The sequence below is a fragment of the Dermacentor andersoni genome, chromosome 7 (assembly GCF_023375885.2).
Source record: "Dermacentor andersoni chromosome 7, qqDerAnde1_hic_scaffold, whole genome shotgun sequence".
Classification (NCBI taxonomy): Eukaryota; Metazoa; Arthropoda; class Arachnida; order Ixodida; family Ixodidae; genus Dermacentor; species Dermacentor andersoni.
The window spans coordinates 3,454,721-3,474,610 of record NC_092820.1 but is presented as its reverse complement, the minus strand read 5'-3'; the positions used below and the strand labels follow the sequence as shown (position 1 = coordinate 3,474,610).

General features: G+C 46.3%; 1 protein-coding gene across 2 annotated transcripts in view; it reads left to right on the top strand.

Annotated features, from left to right (window-relative positions):
- The first annotated feature begins 531 nt into the window (after positions 1-531).
- Polr2I (RNA polymerase II subunit RpII15) overlaps positions 532-19,890 on the top strand; it is a 74,816-nt gene continuing 55,457 nt past the window's right edge. Inside the window, exons 1-3 of one of the 2 annotated variants that reach the window (XM_055073244.2) lie at positions 532-761; positions 825-879; positions 17,233-17,306. In XM_055073244.2, coding sequence (XP_054929219.2) covers positions 691-761; positions 825-879; positions 17,233-17,306 — 200 coding nt within the window. In that variant the 5' untranslated portion in view covers positions 532-690. The remainder of the gene's footprint in view (positions 762-824; positions 880-17,232; positions 17,307-19,890) is intronic. The other variant, XM_050182512.3, reaches the window with a different exon arrangement.

The window sequence follows — 19,890 nt, the reverse complement described above, 5'->3', positions numbered from 1 at the left end:
CCTCGTACCTATTGTATCCCCATAGCGCTCTGTGCTTCATTATGGCTGCATTTCTCTTCCCCTTGACTGTTATGGTTTTTTCCTGTGTTTCCATATATCCGTTGCCTTCGTTTATCCATATACCAAGGTATTTATATTCTGTTACCCGAGGTATTTCTTGGCCCTGTATCTCCACTGTCTGTTCACTGTTTTCATTGAATACAATAACACCTGATTTTCTAACACTAAATTTCAAACCTAAATTGTTGCCTTCCTGTCCACAGATATTAGCCAGACGTTGCAAATCACTTTGCTTGTTTGCCAGCAACACAATGTCGTCCGCATAAAATAAACCTGGGAGTTGCTGCTCTATTACTGTACCTGCCTGTTTGTATGAGAGATTAAACCCGATATTACTTCCTTCTAGCGCCCTCTCCATCCTCACCATGTACACCGCTTTTTGTTTTAGCAGCGTCATCTGGCGTCCACCTAGGTAAGTTCCATGCGCTGCCGCTGCTTATTTTCGAACCACTGCGGAAGGTACAGTTTCCCTTCTCTAATGTTGTTCTAGTACACTCTAATTACGCTCTACCGGAGGTTAACGTGCAAGCCTGCTGGGTGTGCGAAAACATTTGTGTGCGATTTTACGTAGTTTAGCCTGCAGTCCATTGATACTGACGGCAGCTGGTGCTGTTCCATCGCTGCACGAGAATGGGCATCAACTTCGACGGCCCGACCGACGAGGGGCCGGGCTTTGTGGGCATCAAGTTCTGTCAGGAGTGGTGAGCACCGTCACGCCGTTTATAACTCTGACAGCCTGTCATTTTTGTTCGCTCTTCTCGCAGCAACAACATGCTCTACCCGAAGGAGGACAAGGAGAACCGCGTCTTGCTGTACGCGGTGAGTTCGCAAACTCCACAGAGTTGGTTTCTGAGGCGCTTTTCGAAAGAAAAATTCTGGAAAAAAAATATGGAGATCCCACGCACTGTGGGAATCGATGTAAGCGAAGCTTTGCGTGCTGGATGCTTTGACTGACGATAATTAGCGGTGCTGTTGACGGCTAAACCTTAATTTCTTCAACGTTTAGGCTAACACGAGAGGTGAGTTGATGTTAAAAGTTACCTTGCGTGCACCAGTGCTGTTCGTCTGCGTACTACAGAGAACACACAAGGAGAGATGTTTGCTTGAGGCGTTGTTGTGCGCCATATTTTATAACCTCTGAGAGGCTTGACCGTTGTCATACATACATCGCATTGTGGCAGTAGTATTAAACTTGAAAGTCATTATGGGGCTGTATGTGCCAAAACCACACTCTGATTGTGAGGCACGCCGTAGTGGCGGACTCCGGAATAATTTGGACACCATGATGTTCTTTAACGTGACCCAAAATCTAAATGCAGGTGTGTTTTCTATTTTGCCCCCGTCGAAATGGGACAGTTTGCAAAAATACTGTTGCGCATGCGCGAACACGGCTGTCACGTGCGTCCTCTGCGTGGTTAAATACAAGAAGACGAACAGCCAACGCAGCCCTAGCACGCCTTGTGACACCCGTTTGTGATGGTATTTTCATGACAAGGCTGGCTAGTTGTGTTGCGTATTGTGTACAAATTGCTTCACTAGCAAACGGAACACGAGTTTATTTCGGTTTCTGTCCGAGACGAGCTATCTGGTGAGGAATGCAGCATGGATGACTGAAGATGCCGTGTTAGCACACAACTTGTTCACTCCTCGCAGAGCCGGTTCTCATCGCACTGCTTGCGGCTACTGAATTGTCTTATGCCAGCTCCGCGAGGTTATTTCGGGCTCAAGCTTCGAGACGCTCTTAAACGCAGCCACATTTTGCCGGAAATGTAGAAACCTCAAGATGGACAAGGACGGACAGAGCTTGCGAAAGTGCTGTTGCACTACTCAGTTGTCGCTGACATGTAATTACTTTAAATATTATAAAGTGATGTCGAAAGAGGGCCTCATATGACAATCAGCACCCGGCAGTATGCCACTGAAGTGTTGGAAACACACCATCGAGGGCATTTAGTGTTAGTGTCGCTGACGAGCAGCACACAGCGACCACCGTGCAACAGAATTCGCCCGGTTTGCTCTTTTCTGCAGATGGTGTACAGATATTCAAATGTATTTTTCATTTAGCCTCTTAATATTCGAGCATGTGTTAAAGAGTCTGCAAAAAACTGTGCTTTCAATTGCTAGCAGGAGCTTCTTCGTAACCGGCGACACCCACGGCCAGAGAGCAAGGCCTACCGTACGTCTTCATCGGTGGTAGTTATTGCATACAGTCGAGAGAACGGCGTGCTGTTTGAGACTTTCCCGTATTTACCGTATGCGAGAAAGGACTGTCATAATAAGACAAACAGCTCCATGAAACTTTGCTTTGTTGCAGATGGGCCATATTAGTACTGTAAGCTCTCCTAAGCGCAGCATCACGCTCGACGCTCGCTGAAGCCGTTAGGCATCACTCCCTATTGTCGAAGCAGCGCAGCCGACGGCGCTTGCAGTGAAAACGTCACGAGTCATAAAACATTTATTTTTGCGAGCATTTTAGCATCTGGACAATTATGTCGCGGTTAAATGAACACATAGTTGGTTGTCTCTATACCCTGTCGGCAGCAAAGAGCAAATAAGGCAAGCCACCTTGCACGGTGGTCACTGCGCACGGCCAGTCTGCGAAACCAAGTGTGCACATTCGGCGACAAATCTACAGTGTGTTTCGACGACATGCTTTCCACTTTTTGTCGAAGGAGTGCACGTCGCTCACATCAGTCCCGTGCTGGCATCAGCAGCCTCCGAATATAAAATATTTTTACTATAATCTTCCTTCAGTTCCGAGCCTCGATGAGCCTGGCGAATAGTGGCAGTTTTAGAAAGCAGATACTGCCCCACGCGATCAGTTTTAATGGTACGCCTCGAGAAATTGGAGGTCGATGACATGTACGAAAACTGGAACGGAGTGACAGCGTCTTTAGTTATTTTTGCTGCAGTCAACACACTCGGTTGCCGTAGCAGAGACCAGACAGAAGCTGAGAAATGAAACTCACTTTCTAACCGCATGCTCTCGCACGCAGAGCGCTGCAGCTTTGCCTGTTGTGCGCCAGATGGCACTCACTATTTTGCAAACCATCCATTGGGATCAAATCCACGACCTCTAGCAATGCCATAGCCGCAAAGCTAATGCGGTGGGCACAGAAGTGTTGATTTGATGGTCGACCGCTTCTGTAGTGTCTCCTGGACCCTGCGGTGCGCTTTAATTAATGCGCCTCTGCTTCTGCATGGCCTGCGTAAGTTGCCCGCTTGACATATTTGCGTGGCGTTTATTTTTCAGAAATAGCAACGCACTGTACCATACCTTGAACTTATGCTTATCCTGTTTCCCCCCAACTGCTGTCGTATATTAGTGGACCCGGCCACGGCGGCCACATTTCGATGGGGGCGAAATGCGAAAACACCTGTGTGCTTAGATTTAGGTGCACGTTAAAGAATCCCAGGTGGTCGAAATTTCCGGAGTCCTCCACTACGGCGTGCCTCATAATCAGAAAGGGGTTTTGGCACGTAAAACCCCATAACTTTTTTTATAGTAGTGGTGTTTCCTTGCCTTCTCACGTCACCTTCCCCCCTCTCTTATATGGAAACTGTCTTGTCTCCTCCCTCTCTTCATTCTCTTCTCCTCTCTACAGTTTTATCTGTGTCCCCTCTGGCCTCGCACGTCAGTAAAAAGGGAAGCACTGAAGTTTCTGCGATGCTTCTGAGGGGAGTCACGGATAATTACAGCTGTCAAGCGGCTAATGTGGCGACGGCCAGGGAGCTCCAGAGGGCAGTGTGCACATTTGACACCGGTGGGGTGAAAACGAGTTTCTCCGGTCACCTTTCCTCTCTTACTTGCGCCTGTCATATATATACACGCTCTGATCCACCCTCCAACGCACTGTGTGCGACAGCAGCAGTCACAGCAGTGGGAAAGTCAAAAGAAGAGTCAAAGAAAGCATCGCTTTAAAAGGAAGTTTCAAAATACCAATGTAGTAGACACCTTCATTATCTCTAATTAATGCTGGTGACCTTGGGCCCAAGAGAACACGTGACATGTGGTGCGTTTGAGCTTCTGTGCTTACAGGCAGGCACAGCCTCATAGGGGAGAGTAGATCAAGCTGTTCTGTACACCTTTAAGCACCATCACGCCTGTACTGTGCAGTCATTCTGCTGTTTTGCTAGCCAAGTAGCACCGTAAGCAAATCGGCCCAATATTATGGTCAAGATCAGCAGAGAACCTGCCGTGATGGCTTAGCAGCTTTGGCGTTGCGCAGCTAAGCACGAGGTTGCGACGACTGCAACGACTGCATTTCGCAGGGGGCGAAATGCAGAAACGCCGGTGTTCCATTCATTGGGGGCACGTTGAAGATTCCCTGGTGGTCAGAAATTAACCTGGAGCCCCCCCCACTACGGCCTTCCTCATAATCAGATCATGGTTTTGTTGCCTAAAACCCCAGAATTCAGTTTGAAATAAGCAGTGAGGCCAGCCTTTCGCTGGCATTTGAGCCTTTCAACCATGCGGTTCACAGATGGGTGATAAGCTGATCTTGAAGCTTCACCAAGTTGGTGGCTTAGCCCACTGCCAGACTAATAGCACAAAACCACTCGTGCAGCGCATGTGACGTCATCAGTGCATGTGTATTGTGTTTTTCACACTAGTCTTCTGCGAGGGTGATAAGCCTTTACATCCTGTCACTATCACATTAATCTCTCCTTTTGAATACTTCAATTTTCATCACTTAGTACTTGCCTTACTCTGTGTGTCTGATTATTGGCAACTCCGGAATCCATTACTTGTTCTAGCAACACTGTCTAAATAAACAAAGATATTGCTATGAAACAGCCACCACGGTGTGGATGCACTGAAGAGGAGGAAGACGACGTGGACCCGCTTGATATAGCGTCACCATTTTGGCCTTCCGTTAGCTTCCTCTAAATAAATTGTATATAGCATTGGGCTACAGTTACATGTAACATTAATTTGGTGGAGGTGGACGTTCCCCGTACCCGTCATGGAGCTTCGCAGCGGTCGCAACGGCGACAGTACAACTTCGGCTCCTGCTGGCGGCACTTCATCTACACAACAGTCTCCGCCTGTAGCCCCGACCTACGTTGCCGTTACCCCCCCTCGGGATCCTGGTGTTTTCAACGGAGTCGGCAGTCCTGATGTTGACGACTGGCTCCGCTTATACGAACATGTCAGCACCAGTCACAGGTGGGATCCGACTATTATGCTTGCGAACGTTCTTTTCTACCTCGACGGAGCTCCACTTGCATGGTTCCAGACTCACGAAGAGGACATCTCGAGCTGGGATCTTTTCAAAGAGAAGCTCCGTGACCTTTTTGGCAATCCATTCGGTCGCCAAGTCAATGCCAAAAAAGCCCTTGCCACACGTGTACAGACGTCGACCGAGTACTACGTGTCGTACATTCTCGACGTCTGGGCCCTTTGTGCCAAGGCTGACCCTACCATGTCTGAGGACGAGAAGGTTAATCACGTCCTCAAAGGCATTGCTGACGACGCCTTCAATTTATTGGTATTTACGAACGTCACCTGCATCGATACGATCCTCAAGGAGTGCCGCCGTCTCGAGCATGCTAAAAGCCGCCGGGTATCCCAGCACATCATGCCGACTTCCCAACACAGCTGCTACGTCATCCTGTGACGACCTCTTCCACCAGCCGTCGCGATGTGACAACTTGACTCGCATCATTCGTCGTGAGGTTGAAGCGGCACAACCGGCGGCCCCTTTGTTCCCGTCACCCGATCATTCTCCGGTGACAATCTCCTTGATCCAGGCCGTCGTCCGTCAAGAGTTGTCGAACGTCGGCCTGCAGTCCATTCGTTCCGTACGCTCGGAACCTCTCTCTCCACGCATGTTCCCACCACGCTCTTCTTACTCTTATGGACAGTGCAACCCCTCTGAATAGCGAACCGTGGACAAGCCGATCTGTTTTAACTGCTGACGCATTGGACATGTCGCTCACCACTGCCGCAGCTGCTGGACTTCTCCGACGTTCGCGTATAATTCATTGCACCACGATATCGCCAGCTATTCACCCTTCTATCTCCTACGTGGCCGAGAACCCGCGTTACCGTTAGACACTTTGTTGCCCTCGGCCACACGTTCAGCCACTGAATACGCCCGCGACGCGATCGCACACGCCGACCACGCGCCAGCTCGCCCGCACCCGTCTCGAGGCCTCACAGGAGCATCAGAGACGCCTCTATGATTGCCACCATCGCGACGTGCACTTTACTCCGGGTTCTCTGGTGCTTCTCTGGTCACCCATTCGACGTGTGGGCCTTTCCGAAAAGCTGCTGTCGCGCTACACTGGCCCATACCGTGTGGTGCGACAAGTGAGCAATGTCACGTATGAAATCGTCTCCACTGACCTCTCAGCGTCATCGTCGGCTGCAAGTGACATCGTTCACGTGGCGAGACTAAAGCCATACCATACACCTTTCACCGCGGATGTGTAGATTAAGCACCGGGACGGTGCTTCTACTGCCGGGGGTGATGCTACGAAACAGCCACCACCACCACAGTGTGGCTGCACTGAAGAGGAGGAAGATGACGTGGACCCGCTTGATATAGCGTCGCCATTTTGGCCTTCCGTTAGCTTCCTCTAAATAAATTGTATATAGCATTGGGCTACAGTTACACGTAACAATATGACATCGACATTCATGCCTGCTCTTTCGCTTGGTGCTGCGCTCACGCGTTTCTTGTTCATGGTGTCGAATCAAAAGGTTTCGTTGAACCCGAAAGGGTTCTTGCTGCCAATTACTTTATTTTGATTAGTCGTGAGGATTTCAACAACGAAACTGGGGAAATAGTTGCGCTGTGCGTGCCGACATCTGGCCTGCCCATCAGAATTTTTTTAAAGACAATGAGCCTTTCGAACGAGCCAGAAGTTTTAAAAAAAAGGTGTTTCTGCATAGAGGGCCTTCGAATGGTGCAAGCACTCCTTCGCGGTGTTGCTCCACGTACAATACCAGACTGTTTTCGACCTTCATAGGCAGCTGTGCACTGCAACTCGTGTTGTATATCACATGTAGCATATCACAATATATAGGCAGTAACATCTGCCTTGCTTTCGGAAACTTAATATGGTTATTCTGCAATGAGGCTAAAACTTTAACGTTACCTGGTCAGTGTGTCTTGGCATAAAACAAATGAAGTTCCGTTTGTGAGTTGGGGCTGCACCTTTCTTTTTATAGTTAGTTCATACGTGTGATAAGGTCGTCTATGTCCAATGACTGATGCTTGTTCATGCTCGCAGTATGCAGTGTTCCAGGTAGGGCCCAGGCATGCGAACACAGCAGACATCGGCTGCCCATAGAAATTCTCAAACCCTAGTGAAACCTGTGAAGTCAATAACAACTAATTGGACCAAGTTGAATTTCTTCCAACAGGTTTCCAAAATATAGCATGGGTTTTTTTTGGGCAAAGCCACTTGTATTAGTGTAAATGCATGACTTGCAAGGGTTAACCGTGTGTGGCTAGCCAGCCTTGGTTATGCTGTATTTGGTTATAGCAGCGATGTACGGCTGGTGTTGGCAGGGTTTCTCTTGCAGAAACTTCTGCCACGTCCCCCTGTTGGGCTCCATGGTGGGTGGTTGGCATCGCGGCTGAAAACCCAACTATACTTATGGAAAATGCCTTTCCTAAACTACCTGATCGCCCTCAGTAACGAGGGCGCACCGAAGATGTTTTTCAGTTTTTCGGACGACAAGTCCACAACTTCCCTCGATTCCACGTAATTTACTCAGAAAAACCAGACAAACTAGTGCGGACCATTTCACCATTCCTTGTCCTTCTTTGATTGAAGTTTTTAATACAGGATATCATCATCAGCCTGGTTACGCCCACTGCAGGGCAAAGGCCTCTCCCATACTTCTCCAACAACCCCGGTCATGTACTAATTGTGGCCATGTCGTTCCTACAGGATATAAGGTGTTGAGAATGGCAAGCAGTGATCTCCTTTTGGAGCTCCAAGATCAGAAGCAGTATGAGAAACTGCCGAAACTTGTGTCATTTGGGGAGACCCAAGTAACAGTAACCCCGCACCGTACTATGAACACCACCCGCAGCGTTGTCTCGGATGATGACTTGCTAGAGCTTACTGAAGCTGAACTCTTGGAGGGCTTCAGTGAACAGAATGTCATAAATATTAAACGAATTAAGATGAGGCGAGATTCAATTCAATTCAATTTTTAGTTTTCCAGAAATAATAGGTCCTGGAAAGGGTCAAGAGCTAAAAGCCGTCTCGACAGCTTGACTAGGCCCATGACCCGCTCTACAAGGCAGTATTGATGTACAGCAACAGGTAGTGTCCATGACATCAAGAAAGTGCGAAGAACAATGAATTATACAGTAGCATAAGGGTAATTAATTAATAAATCTACAGCATATGATTTCAAAATGTGTGCAATAACTTTATCTATAGTTGTGAACATATGACAATACAAACAAAAGGAGTTTAAAACACCAGAATATAAAGAAAATAGAATACATACATGTTCATGTGAAACAATACTTGCAAAACAAAAGGCAAACATACATAGCCATTCATTCTTTGGATACAAAATACATTCTCAGTCCTTTTACGCCGTAACTGATCACACATTTTTGCTCATTTAGAATAAATGGCAGATTATGCTGTAATGACTGAACTTTATAATTATTTCGAAATTTCGGCTGAAGCCAAACGTCATCGTTACGTGTGGATAGTGTAGTATGTCTTTTTCTTAGAGATGCTAGATTCATTAGAAAATCTTGGAAAGCTACAGTGGAAAAGTAAAAGAAGTGGAGCAAGCGATACGGATACACATATTCCACCCTAATTATATTGTAGCTTATAAAAGCACTTCGCGTGGGAGACTGGTGATCAAGGTTTGCAATATGTCGCATGATCCTCTTTTGAAGTGCACCTATCTTTGCAACGTTTCTTTTTGTCGTTGTAGCCCATACAAGACCACAGTAGTTAATATATGAAGCAAACAGTGCATGATAAATTTGGATTTTAGCCTGTGTTGGAAGATGTCGGCAACGAGATAAGATTCCCGTCACTGCGGCTAGTTTACTACAAACATCTTGTATGTGTTTATCCCAACTTAAGTTTGAAGAAAACGTAACCCCGAGAATTTTGTCTTCATTCACTACTTGAACTTCTTGGTCTTGGCATTTGACAGCATGGCATGTTTTGACTGTCTTATATTTAGCTCTGGATATTACTACTTTCGTCTTCTTTGGATTTATTCTAATGCAATTCAAATTGGACCAGAGGTGTAATTTGTCAAGTATTTGATTACATTTGATAATTAGATCGTCTGCATTAGGACCCGAAATTAATATGCTGCTGTTGTCCGCATATATGATAAATTTTACGGTTGAATCAATGCTCACAATATCATTAATATATATATTAAAAAGCAAAGGCCCTAACACGCTGCCTTGTGGTACACCGTTTTGCAGTGGTAAAAAAAAGGATTGTTGATTGTCTATATATACTGCCTGCTTCCTGTTTTCTAAGACTTTATTAGAGCCAGAGGTGTTCCGCGGATTCCACTAAGTGAAAGCTTGTAAATTAAAATATTATGTTTGAGACAAACGCCTTACTAAAATCGATAAACAGGCCGAGAGTGAAAAGGTTGTCTTGAATATTTTGCACGATTTCTTTAATGGTTAGCAGGGCGGTTTTGGTTGATCGCCCTTTCCGGAAGCCGAATTGGGCGTCACATATAGTAATATTCTTACAATGGAAAAATTTAGACAAACGAGTGAATATCACTTTTTCTAATCCTTTCGAAAAGATAGGAATGACAGAGACTGGCCTATAATTGCTTGTGTTGTTTCTGTCACCGCCCTTGAATAAGACGGTCGCCCTACTTTTCTTCATTTCAACAGGATAGATGCCAGTTTCTAGAATCAGGTTAAAAATATGAGCAATCACAGGAGCTATGAATTCTATGACATACTTAACTGGTTTTATTTGAAGGTTATCTATGTCTAAGGCCTTGCTATTGTTTAAGTTCATGAATGTCCTGTAAACCTCTAATTCGTCGGTTGGCTCAAGGAAAACACTGTCGGCGCATGTGTTCATCGGCGTTCCTGAATTCGGTATCTAATTTACTGGTATTCCAATGTTCGTGAAATGACTATTGAAATGGTCAGCAAGTGCTTTCCCCGATAGCTCACTTCCTTTATGGTTTATTCTTCCTACTGACGCGTTCTTTCTGGCGCGGCCCATAACGTCATTTATCAATTTCCAAACTACATTGGGCTGTTTCCTTGCAAGTTCAGAAAATATTTGCTGATAATATGTTCGCTTGGCGTGTCTAAGCTCACTGTTTAGTTTGTTTCGTGCGCTTTTGAATCTAATCAAAATTTCTGGCGACCGAGTACGTAGAAAAGCGTGGTAAAGCTTATTCTTGTTCTTTATCATTTTAATATGTGCGGGTGTGACCCACGGTTTTCTGATTTTTTTTAGTTTAATTTTTTTGAAAGGAAAATGTGAAGAGTATATTGTTATGAATTCGGAAACGAACTTTGTGTACGCAATATCTGCGTCTTTTATCTTGTATAAGTGGGACCAATCGTGAATACTAATGTAGTACTTGAATTTTTCCAGAGCGCTATTTGATATATATTGAGCATAAATTGGCGTTTCAGGACGCTTGCAATTTTTCGGATCTGTGTGATAGAACATATACACAGGACAGTGATTGCTAATATCTGAGATAATGGTACCAGCTTGGTTGACGATAATTTCAATATTGGTAATGAGGAGATCAATACAGGATAAAGTAGTCTGCGTAACACGTGTAGGTGTGTTGATTAAATTCATGAAACCAGTCGACTGAACGGTACTAAGAAAACGTTGGGTTAAGGTGCTATCCCCTGTGACATCTATATTGAAATCTCCTCCGCAGATGAGGCGAAAATTATTTGCGCTAACGTAGTCTAAAAATGTTTCAAAGAAGTCTATGAAACTTGAAATAATGCCATTCGGAGGCCGGTATACTACCGTTATTATTTCCAAGTTGCATTTCAAGGTTAACATCTCACAATCACTTGTTGAAATGCAGAACTCCGGAACAGGAACGCAATGGCGCTGTGTTTCAATATATGGGGCAACACCGCCACCGCGCCTGTTCGGCCAGTTAATGAAATAATTGCTGTATCCATTTAACCGTAGTGCGTTACTATCGCTATTGAACCATGTTTCGGTTAGCATAATAATACTAAAATGAAAACTAAATTCGTGGAGCAGTTCTGTTATCTGGTCTTCTTTATTATTAGCGGAGCGAGCATTGATATGTAAAATTGAACTAAGAGGCTGGTGTGGAAGCTGAACGCGAGAGGGTAAAATTAAATCGTAATATTCCATTTTGACCGTTTATGACGTATCGACGTATCAAATAGCGGAACTTGGTTCAGGGCCCGCCTAGGCGGAGTCCGCTTCACCAGATTAAGGAGCACTAGTAGCTTCAGGGACCGGGTCTATCTTGGCAAGGTAAAAAGAGATCAAAACAAAGCACCTGATACTCACCTTCGGCTCAAGTGTCCCTCCCTAGTCCATCGAGGCCGGTTCTATCAAACTTCGTGTTAGGCCATACGTGCATAATTCTCTTGGATGCTTTAAGTGCCAAAGGTTCGGCCACAGTTCACAGAACTGTCGAGGCCGGCTGACATGTGCCAAGTGCAGTAACAATGAACATTCCTCTGAAACATGCCAGAACACTCCACATTGTGTCAACTGTGATAACCAGCATGCCACATACTCGCGGTCCTGCCCGTCTTGGAAAAGAGAAAAAGAAATTGTGACAATCAAAGTCGAAGAAAACAGCTTTCAAGGAGGCACTTAGGCGGGTGTCATACCTGCCTAAGAGCAGCTTTGCTGATGTGGCGCGTCAGGGGGCAGCATCACAACGGCCTCCGGCGGCTGTCCAACCCATAAGCAGCGAGTTGGCGGTTACGCCATCTGCCCCCGCGGCGGTTGCAGCTAGCGCTGCTCCGCCAACCCAGCAGAAGGGACCATCGACCCAGAAGGTGGGCGCAGCCAAGGCTGCCCCAACCTTCCCGGCCCCTTCCAGTGCTGGCAACAGCCGGCGCAGCCAAATCCCTCAGGGAGCCCCATCGACCTCCGGGCTGGTGGGCGCAGGGGTCTTGCCTTCCGAGGCAGGACTCTCTCGGAAAACTTCTTGCTCGCCAGAGCGCGTGTCCGGCCCCTCACAAGAGGCAATGGACACACTACACCTATCCTCACGACGCACCAAGCGCCTAAGGAGTGGCGAGGCTCCCTCGAACACTCCAGAAACGGCAAAACCCCGGTTACAGGACCTCGAAAGAGCTCTGTAATCTAATCTCTGAAATCTCTGTAATTACTACTTCTGTTTCTGTACCCACAGCACCTATTTACTTCCAATATAGATACACAAATTATTCAATGGAACGTCTGAGGTCTTCTTAGAAACCTTCATGATGTGCAAGAACTCATCCACAAACACAATCCAAAAGTGCTGTGTTCACAAAAAACACTTAAAATCGAAACGAACAAACTTCCTCCTACACTATGTTACGTTTTGCAGAGATCGCGATGATGCTGTCGCATCATCAGGCGGTGTTGCGATTGTTATTCATAAAAGCATAGCGTGTCAACGTTCGCAGCTACAAATGCCCTTTGAAGCAGTGGCGGTTCGAGTTGTTCTTCTAAACAAACTCATCACCATTTGCTCACTTTACATAACCCCGCATTACCAATTAAACAAACGTGAATTTCAATCCTTTATAGATCAGTTGCCAGAACCTTATGTTGTTCTTGGCAATTTCAATGCACACTGCAGCCTGTGGGGAGACTTTCGTATCGATGCGCGAGGTCGTCTCGTTGAACAGTTGCTTTTTTCGTCTGGTGCGTGTCTGCTGAATAAGGAACCCACATATTACTGTCTTGCAAACAGAACTTTTTCTTCAGTTGATCTTAGCCTAGTTTCCCCATCTATACTGCCTGAACTCAAATGGGAAGTTACCAACAATCCTTATGGAAGCAACCACTTCCCCATGCTGCTAAGAACACCTAAAGAAAACGAATATCCACCACAGGCTCCTATGTGGAAGATTGATACAGCCGACTGGGAGAAATTCCGAGCTCTCACTAGTATTTCATGGGATGACATGTCCTCGTTAGGAATTGATGCTGCTGTGGAGTATTTTACAGCCTTCATAATAGATGCCGCATCTAAATGCATATCAGAAGTAAATGGCTTGGCATGCAAACGGCGTGTCCCGTGGTGGAACGACAAATGTAGGATCGCTTGTAGAAAACAGAACAAAGCGTGGCGGTTGCTACGCGCCTCTCCCACTGCGGAGAATCTTATTAACTTTAAAGGGACACTAAAGGTTAAGAATAAGTCAATGTGGACTGTTGAAATACCATCCCAGAAACCTCGAAACGCTTGTTTCTGGCGAAGAAGAGATTTATTTTAAGAGAAAATGCATTCTGAAGCATCCGCATACCTCTAGCGCAGTTCAAATTGCCCGCCCTCCAATCGAGGAGTGGTGATGTCATGGTCTCATAGTGACGTTGTGCCGTTTGTGAGTAAAACGGCGCCCGCAACGGCGCTACGCCTTTTTTGCGCAAAACGCAAATGCGCGGTCAGAAACAGAGCCAAGACAGAGCCAACAGCAGCGCAAAAGCGGAACTATGGTGGCTAGCAGAAGGGAAAGTGTGCGACGATAAGCTGGTTCTTTATTTTATGACGCCAACTTTGACGCTCATTGCAATGGACGACCCTGACAACGACACATTGGCTCGCGATGCTGGGCTCAACTTCAGTGATTTAAGCACTGATGAACGTGACCTGCTGCTGAGGGCTCGTGCTGCCGGCGTCGTTGCGTACTACTACGACAGCATCTGTATGCCATGGCTGTACATATTCGCACATTTGTAGCTTTTCCTTCGGGAAAACCAAATGCCGCACTCACCGCCCCGTCTTCGACCTGCAGTTGTTCTTGCGCTTCGGAGAATGCAGGCAAGACCGACGGAACAGCGCTACAGGAAAGCATTGCTTTGAAAGGCACTCCACACGACTTCAGTAAGTGGGTGTTGAACTTGTAATCCTCTGGACGAAAGGGAAGCGAGCACACCATGCGATTTTTCGGCTCTTTGCCAACACGATGTGGCAGAGGTACGGCACTTAACCACTTCGAATGGACAGGTTCACTCATTGGCACTTAGTGATAAGTAACGTTGGATTCGCCGCTGCAACTGCTCTTGGCCAAGCTCGGCGGACCGTTCGCGCATCGCACGACATCACATGGACATGGAATTCTCGCTGCTTGTTCCAAATGCAAGTTTCGCGAGCCAGCAGAACCAGCGCAGCAGGACGCGACAACGAAACAACTGAAATTCTAAAGCGCGCGCAGCGCAGTGTCGAGAAAAAACGAAACCTTTCGACCACCCACACTACTGAAAGGTAACATCAAAATGTAATTTTTTTCTTGGAATCGAACAGAAGTAGGCAAGTAGCATTTTCTTTCGTCTTATAACCTAATGAAATGATCTTTTTAATACGAGTAGTTGAGTACTAGTGACATAAATTATGATGAGGAGTGCTTTCGTCATCGGGCTAGTACCGGAATGTCACTGGGGGGTCTCAAATCGTGTCGTGCATTTACCTCAATTTCTCGGTTACTGAAGCTCTGTTCGCGATTATGTTGACGCCTTAGACGTTCTAGAGCATTGCTTTATCACTTTAACTTGACTTCATAGTAGCCTTTAGTGCCCCTTTAAGAAAATATAGTGCCAAGGCAGGAGAACACGCCGACAGGCCAGAAGAGAGAGTTGGCAGAAGTTTTTATTGGGCATCAACTCGTATGCAGATGAGGCCAAAGTCTGGAACAGGGTTAATATGGTAAGAGGGTGACAAACATATTCAGTCCCTTTGGTAAACACAGAGGGCAATACCTTGCAAGACCAGGCAGATTCACTCGGGGAGCACTTTGAGAGCATGTCGAGCTCAACCCATTATTCTGAATCCTTTCTCAAATATAAACAAATAGAAGAATGTAAGCCAATCATACGAAAATGCAGACAGAATGAACCGTATAACCGGCCTTTCAGTATTGCCGAGTTGAGAGCTGCCTTGAACACATGCAAAGCACTGCACCAGGACCTGACAGAGTCATGCATGACATGGTCAGAAACTTGCATACTGACACACAAGTTACACTACTCACACTTTTCAACACTATTCGGGCTGCGGGATACCTCCCATCCACATGGAAAGAAGCGATTGTGGTTTCTGTTCTGAAGCAGGGAAAAGACCCTTCCTTGGCAGCAAGTTATCGTCCGATAGCTCTTGCAAATTATCTGTGTAAGCGTTTTGAAAAAATGATTAATCGCAAGACTCATACATTTCCTTGAACTCAACAATATGCTCAATCCCTATCAGTGTGGCTTCAGACAAGGGCGGTTGACAACCGATCATCTTGTGCGCATTGAAGGATATATCCGCGATGCATTTGTACACAAGCAGTATTTCCTCTCAATATTCCTCGATATAGAGAAGGCATATGACATGACATGGCGTTACGGGATCTTGCGAGACTTGTCGGGAATGGGCATCTGTGGAAATATGTTGAAAATAATTGAAAACTATTTGTCGAATCGTATCTTCCGCGTGAAAATCGACAATTTATTATCGCGACCTTTTATACAAGAAACTGGTGTACCCCAGGGAGGCATACTCAGTTGCACACTCTTTATCGTTAAGATGAACACACTTCGTGCTTCTCTACCACCGGCCATTTTTTATTCCGTTTATGTGGACGATATACAAATAGGTTACAAATCTTGCAACCTTACAGTGTGCGAAAGACAGGTACAGCAGGGCTTAAACAAGGTGTCCAAGTGGGCAGACCGAAATGGATTTAAAATCAACCCCCAAAAAAGCTCTTGTGTTCTGTTTACAAGAAATTGAGGCCTGGTCCCTGATCCTTGTGTAGAACTGGGTGGACAACAAATTCCCTTCAACGAAGAGCACAAATTTCTAGGTGTTATTCTTGACTCCAGGCTGACTTTCATTTCACACATAAAGTGTCTTAAAGCAAGATGTCTAAAAACTATGAATTTACTTGAAATCGTATCCCACACAACATGGGGTAGTGACTGGAAGTGTCTACTGAATCTTTACAGGAGCCTAGTCCGATCACGGTTAGATTATGGTGCTGTAGTTTATCACTCTGCCGCACCGTTCGCGCTTAAGATGTTGGACCCCGTTCATCATCTGGGTATCCATCTGGCCACTGGCGCCTTTAGAACAAGCCCTGTCGAAAGTCTATATGTAGAGTCAGATGAGTGGTCACTGCATCTTCAGAGAAAATACATCAGCTTCACCTATTTTCTCAAAGTGCACTCTAATAATGAACATCCGTGTTTCACAACCGTCAATGACTTGGCATGTGAAACACTTTCATAATAGACCATTTTCGTAAACACTTTTTTCATAATAAACTTGTAAACATTCGCTTATTAACTAAATTAACAAGCACAGTGTCACGTGCGCACAAATAAACATGAGCATATCACGGTCTATGACTGCGGAAACTCACTGTGAAAACGCTGGAGTGAGGAATTGCAGCAGCAGGAACGAGCAATTTGACCTTCATTAATCTCTTGCTTCAATGTGGACAAAACATTGAAAGCATAGCACATTCGAAGCTACTGGCACTATACGGACTCTGCAAACATTGCAGATCGCTTTAAAGATGAGGCCCGCACGGGCACGCACTTTGGCCACGTTGCAGATCGTTTTCGACATGTAGCGCCCACACGGTGCGGCTGTGCGAGGCACGGGTTCCATCCCCATACCTCGTGCATGACAGAAAAGGGTGCGCTTCTGCTCCGACTTCCTCGCTCGCACTGGCGACATTGAGCCGCGTTCGCTGGCTCACCTTCGCACGCTTTACTCACACATACAGCACATAGCGCGCGGCAAGGATTTGATCGTGTCGCTATAACTATATCGCAATAAAATTGTCCGTTTAATAGCGTTAGTTCTTCGGCACACACAGCCTTTAGGAGGTGTAGGCCTGAAATGTGTCCAGCTTTTTTCTTTTTTTTTTTGTCCTGATTATCCAGCACAGTAAAAAATAATAATTTGTTGCATTTTGCCCACTAACATGAGCTGTGTTTTTGTGCATTCTGCAGTGCCGCAACTGTGATTACCAGCAGGAGGCTGACAACAACTGCATCTATGTGAACAAGATCACCCACGAAGTCGAGTGAGTAGTGCCTCTTGCTTGCTTTGTTCTGGCTGTCGTCATTTTCTGTGTGTGCGTGTATAGTGCTAGCTGTACACCACATTCAGTTCCAAAAGTTGTGTGCGTATAAGTACCACATAGCTGTACTTGACCCCGCAGGGGCGTCTGCGTAAGCAGGCGTTTGGTGTGTTGCGACACCACATACCCGAGCACACGAGGGTTGGACCCTCCCGCGTGTAGCCGTGCGCGGCTTAGCCGTGTCTGGGGAAAGGGGGATCCTGGAGGTTGAGCCGATGCTGGGTGTTCGGACCGTTAAGGCCTCCCGGCGGAGGCAACACACCTCTTCGGCCTCGGCTTCACATAGACGGCACCTCCAGACTGACCCACCTGGAGGAAATCGGCAGTCGCCTTTTCCTGTCCTCCTCTCCAATCTTCGTCTTTCTCTCCCACTTTTCCATCTTTCCTGTCTTCTCTTCACTTCTTGTTCCTTCCTTTCCTGGCAGCTAGGGCTAACCTTTGTGCGGCTAACTACCCTGAGTTACGCCATGTTGGGTTATAGCCGCAGTATACAGCTGGCGTGGGAGGGCTTGCTTGCAAGCTCCTGTCCCGTCCCCTCGTTGGGCTCCGTGGTGGGCGGCTGGTACCGCAACCAAAAAATACAAATTTTATGGCCAACTCTTTTGCTTCAAGCGATCGCCCTCCTAACAAGAGAGGGTGCACCGATGTCACTGCCTAGTTCTTCACGAAAACCAAAAGCAACTTTCCCAAATTCCACGTAGTTCATAGTGAGCATTCAGAAATTTCTGCACGATATGTCTCTCCTTTCAATGTTACAAGGACCCTAACCGACACCATTGGACAAGGATATAAAATAAAGAAACTAGCAAATGGGGACCTTCTTTTGGAATTGTTGTACCAACATCAGTACGAGAAACTTTCAGGAGTAACAGCCTTTGGTGACATTCCCGTAGCAATCAGCCCTCACCGATCACTGAATACTGTTCGTGGTGTCATTTCCGACGATGACCTTAAGTATATGACCGTACAAGAACTCCTTAACGGACTAAAAGAACAAAATGTCACAGATGTGTACAGAATAAAGATCAGACGGGAAAACAAGGAAATCGAAACAACGCACTTCGTCCTAACGTTCGCATTGAGCGCACTGCCTGAATCTGTGGAGGTAGGCTACACTAATCTGAAACTCCGACCGTACATACCCAACCCGCGGCGCTGTTTCAAATGCCAAAGGTACGGCCACAGCTCACAAAGCTGCTGGGGCCAAACCACATGTGCTAAGTGTGCTTCCCATGATCACCCTTCAGACAACTGTGAAGTTGAATTACACCATTGTATAAACTGCAAGGGCAATAATCCTGCCTACTCGCGTGCCTGCCCAACATGGAAACAAGAAAAAGAGATAATCACACTCAAAGTAAAAGAAAATATCACTTTCAGGGAAGCGCGAAAGCGACTTTCATTGGTGAAAAAAAAAAGCTATTCCGTTGTGCTGCAACAGGGCGCGGCAACACAGCGGCCTTCCCAGCCTGCCCAGGTCACACACAGTGAGGCTTGGGCAGAGACTCCAGCGCCCACAGTGGACGCAGCTAGCATTGCGCCACTACCTCAAAAGCAAGCCGTGCGGACCCCCAGGTCAGCAGGCTCTAGGGTCCCTCCCCACACGGTGAGGCCCAACTTGAACGAAACCGTGCGTCCAGCACGGGCGTCCAGCGTATCTGAGGATACAATGGACACAAGTCAAGAAAGCCCTGTACTGTCGACGTCGGGTGAACGGCGGGGCTCCTTGGATCGCCACAATAAAGAGAGGCTTCCAATCAAGTGGCCTGAAAACACAACTTAGATCCTCTTTCACTCCACACATATAATGTAAAATGGCTTTCATACACTGGAATTGCAGGGGACTTTTACATAACATAAATGACATAAAAGACATACTGACCACCCTCTCACCCGTGGCCGTGTGTCTACAAGAAACATACACAGGTTCCAAACATGAAAACATACTTAAAAAGTATAAGGTGTTCCGCTGCGACCGAGAGCACGCAAACAGGCTCTCAGGTGGCGTTGCTATTATAGTTAAAGAGGGGATCGCAGCTAAAGAACACCATCTTAATACTAAATTAGAAGCCGTGGCAGCCATTCTGCACACATTTAAAACAATTACCTTATGCTGTGTATATCTGGAGCCACATCTAGGAGTAACTATGCTTGAACTGGAGCACCTTTAGAACAGTTACCCGAGCCATATTTGATAGTCGGAGATTCTAACTCGCACTCCAGCTTTTGGGGTAGTGACAAATCTGATAAAAGAGGCCAAATTATTGAGGATCTTATGCTGAATAATAACCTATGTTTACTAAACACTGGAAAACCAACCTATTGTTCACCTAGCTCAGGAAAAATGAGCTGCATCGATCTCTCCTTTTGTTCACCCTCTATTTTCACTGAATTAAAATGGGACGTACTAGACAACCCATATGGAAGCGATCACCTACCTGTACTGATCAGCTTAAAATCCTCACCGGAAGTAATCCCGACAAAACCACAACGGTGGAAGCTCCATTTAGCCGACTGGGCCCTTTTT